Source organism: Sprattus sprattus (assembly GCF_963457725.1).
Source record: "Sprattus sprattus genome assembly, chromosome: 9".
Classification (NCBI taxonomy): Eukaryota; Metazoa; Chordata; class Actinopteri; order Clupeiformes; family Clupeidae; genus Sprattus; species Sprattus sprattus.
The window spans coordinates 1,191,303-1,193,802 of record NC_137928.1 but is presented as its reverse complement, the minus strand read 5'-3'; the positions used below and the strand labels follow the sequence as shown (position 1 = coordinate 1,193,802).

At 49.0% G+C, this 2,500-nt stretch overlaps 1 protein-coding gene across 1 annotated transcript in view; it reads right to left on the bottom strand.

Annotated features, from left to right (window-relative positions):
• sgpp2 (sphingosine-1-phosphate phosphatase 2) overlaps positions 1–1,654 on the bottom strand; it is a gene marked incomplete at both ends in the record, with an annotated part of 5,435 nt that extends 3,781 nt beyond the window's left edge. Inside the window, 2 exons of the mRNA XM_080844330.1 lie at positions 647–790; positions 1,391–1,654. Of these exons, the coding sequence (XP_080700456.1) occupies positions 647–790; positions 1,391–1,654 (408 nt within the window). The remainder of the gene's footprint in view (positions 1–646; positions 791–1,390) is intronic.
• Between the last annotated feature and the right edge of the window lie 846 nt (positions 1,655–2,500).

Here is a 2,500-nt window from a genome sequence, read left to right as displayed (position 1 = left end):
TTATACTAGTGGTGGTGTGGGTGAGCAAGTAATGAGAGAATGTTTATGTTTCCATGGCAATGAGAGATAAAGTCGTGCACTTAAAGTCACTTAGTTCTCGAGTGGAACAATAACGCTGTGTGTGTATGTGTGTGTGTGTGTGTGTGTGTGTGTGTGTGTGTGTGTGAGTAAGAAAAGGTGTGTGTGTCTCTGAGTGAGAGGGGGTAAGGGTGTTTAAACAAAGATTGAGGAGAGGAGAGAGATGGAGAGGAGAGAGATGATTAGAGAGAGAGAGAGAGAGAGAGACACAGATAGAGAGAGAGAGAGAGAGAGAGATGGAGAGGGAGAGACGAAGCATGTAACTCACTGCCCACATGTTGACCAGGCGTCTGCAGAGGAAGAGAGGGGGAGCGAGAGAGAGAGGTAGAGAGAGAGAGAGAGAGAGAGAGAGAGGGGGAGAGAGAGAGAGAGGTAGAGAGAGAGAGACGAAGCATGTAACTCACTGCCCACATGTTGACCAGGCGTCTGCAGAGGAAGAGAGGGGGAGCGAGAGAGAGAGGTAGAGAGAGAGAGAGAGAGAGAGAGAGAGGGGGAGAGAGAGAGAGAGGTAGAGAGAGAGAGAGAGAGAGAGAGAGAGAGAGAGAGAGAGAGAGAGAGTGTAACTCACTGCCCACATGTTGACCAGCCGTCTGCAGAGGAAGGGGTCCAGGTTCCAGTGTAGGCAGGGCAGGAAGGTGATGTAGAAGACTTCATTTCCCAGAGCCGCCGACACCAGGAAGAGGAAGTAGAGACACCGGTTCCTGACCACAAACTGACACACACAAACACACACACATTTCATGCTAATCAATAACCTGATTGAGAGATGAGAGATCATCACACAGCCCTTATACTGGACACTTACACTGGAGACACACACACACACCCCTTATACTGGACACATACACTGAAGACACACACACACACACACACACACACACACCCTTTATACTGGACACTTACACTGGAGACACACACACACACCCTTTTATACTGGACACTTACACTTGGCACGGACACACACACACACACACCGTGATCACCTGCCCCAGTGAAGTTCTGTTCACAGCAGATGATCACCTGATGCACGCCGGACATCCAGAGCACAGACAGATTTGAATCTTATTTTTCACAACACACACACACACACACACACACACACACACACACCGTTGATGGGCAACCGGTCTGTCCGATACGCAGAAAGGCTGCGACACAAACCTCTCAGCCCTGACGGCAACTCGAGAAACGAGAAAAGCCTGTCGGAAGAGTATCCGACACCACACCGAGTGCGTGGAAATGGCCAACAACACAACTCAAATTAAAGTTAATCAGGTAAAGGTGACTTCATCCATGAAAACACACAACTCACGTTTTCCTTGCTTCCACTGACAGAGCACGTGTAGTTTGAGTTGTTGTCCTGTTCTCTCGTGCCCCCGTTCAGCTGCACGGCGTCTTCCTTACCTAACCCTTGTCTGTGAACAACACCGGCATTTCGGTTCTGACTTGAGTGATCGTCGTGACGGTGATTGTGGACGGAGATCTCCTCGGCCGTGGCGGCGGGGTATAGACCACACGCTCTCTGGAAGCGAGCCACAAGCTCCGAACTGTGCAGGTGCGCAGAGAGTCTCCGCATGGTCCCGTTCTGGCGGAGAGTCTGGCTGGCTGGCGCGCGCGCGCTATTCTGCTGCACCTGTCTGACTGCCCTGCAGTCACCTGAAGTGACCATGCGCAAAGATTGCGCAGAAGAATGACATTTAGCTCAGCTCGCGCCGACGCACATGAAGGTGTGTGGCAGACACGCCCTTGAAGAGGTGATTTCAAAACACGACAGAGAGAGACTCTGTACTCGCCAGTAGCGATGTTCCAGTAGAACATTTACCTGCCCAGGTGCGCAGAAGGGCTGCGGGGGGGGGTGTCAGTGATACATCTGGCTAGTTGTTGACTGATTGTTGTTGTTGTATGTTGTATAATGATATATGATCGGGCCACGCACACACGCACACACACACACACAAACACACACACACACACACACACACACACACACACACACTGCATATGGTTTGGAGTTTGTGACAAATGTATCACATCGGACACTGAATTATGCAAATCGCCAAGGCTTCAGAAAACCGCGTTTAATTTTTTTGCATAGTCTACCACTTTCCATTGTTCTTATGAGTTTTATTTGAATAGTCTACCACTTTTCATTGTTCTTTTGAGTTTTATTTTAATAGTCTACCACTTTTCATTGTTCTTATGCTACTCAGATTATTCCAGGAAATCAAAATGTGACAAGGGAGTTAAAAGAAAGCAGCATCAGGGCTCAGATACACATACGCGTTTTTGTAAAAACGCGACGCTAGGAAATACATTGATTCCTATGGTACGGCGCGCTTTCACGCAAAGCGCCCCGTACCATAGGAATCAATGCATTTCCTAGCGTCGCGTTTTTACAAAAACGCGTATGTGTATCTGAGCC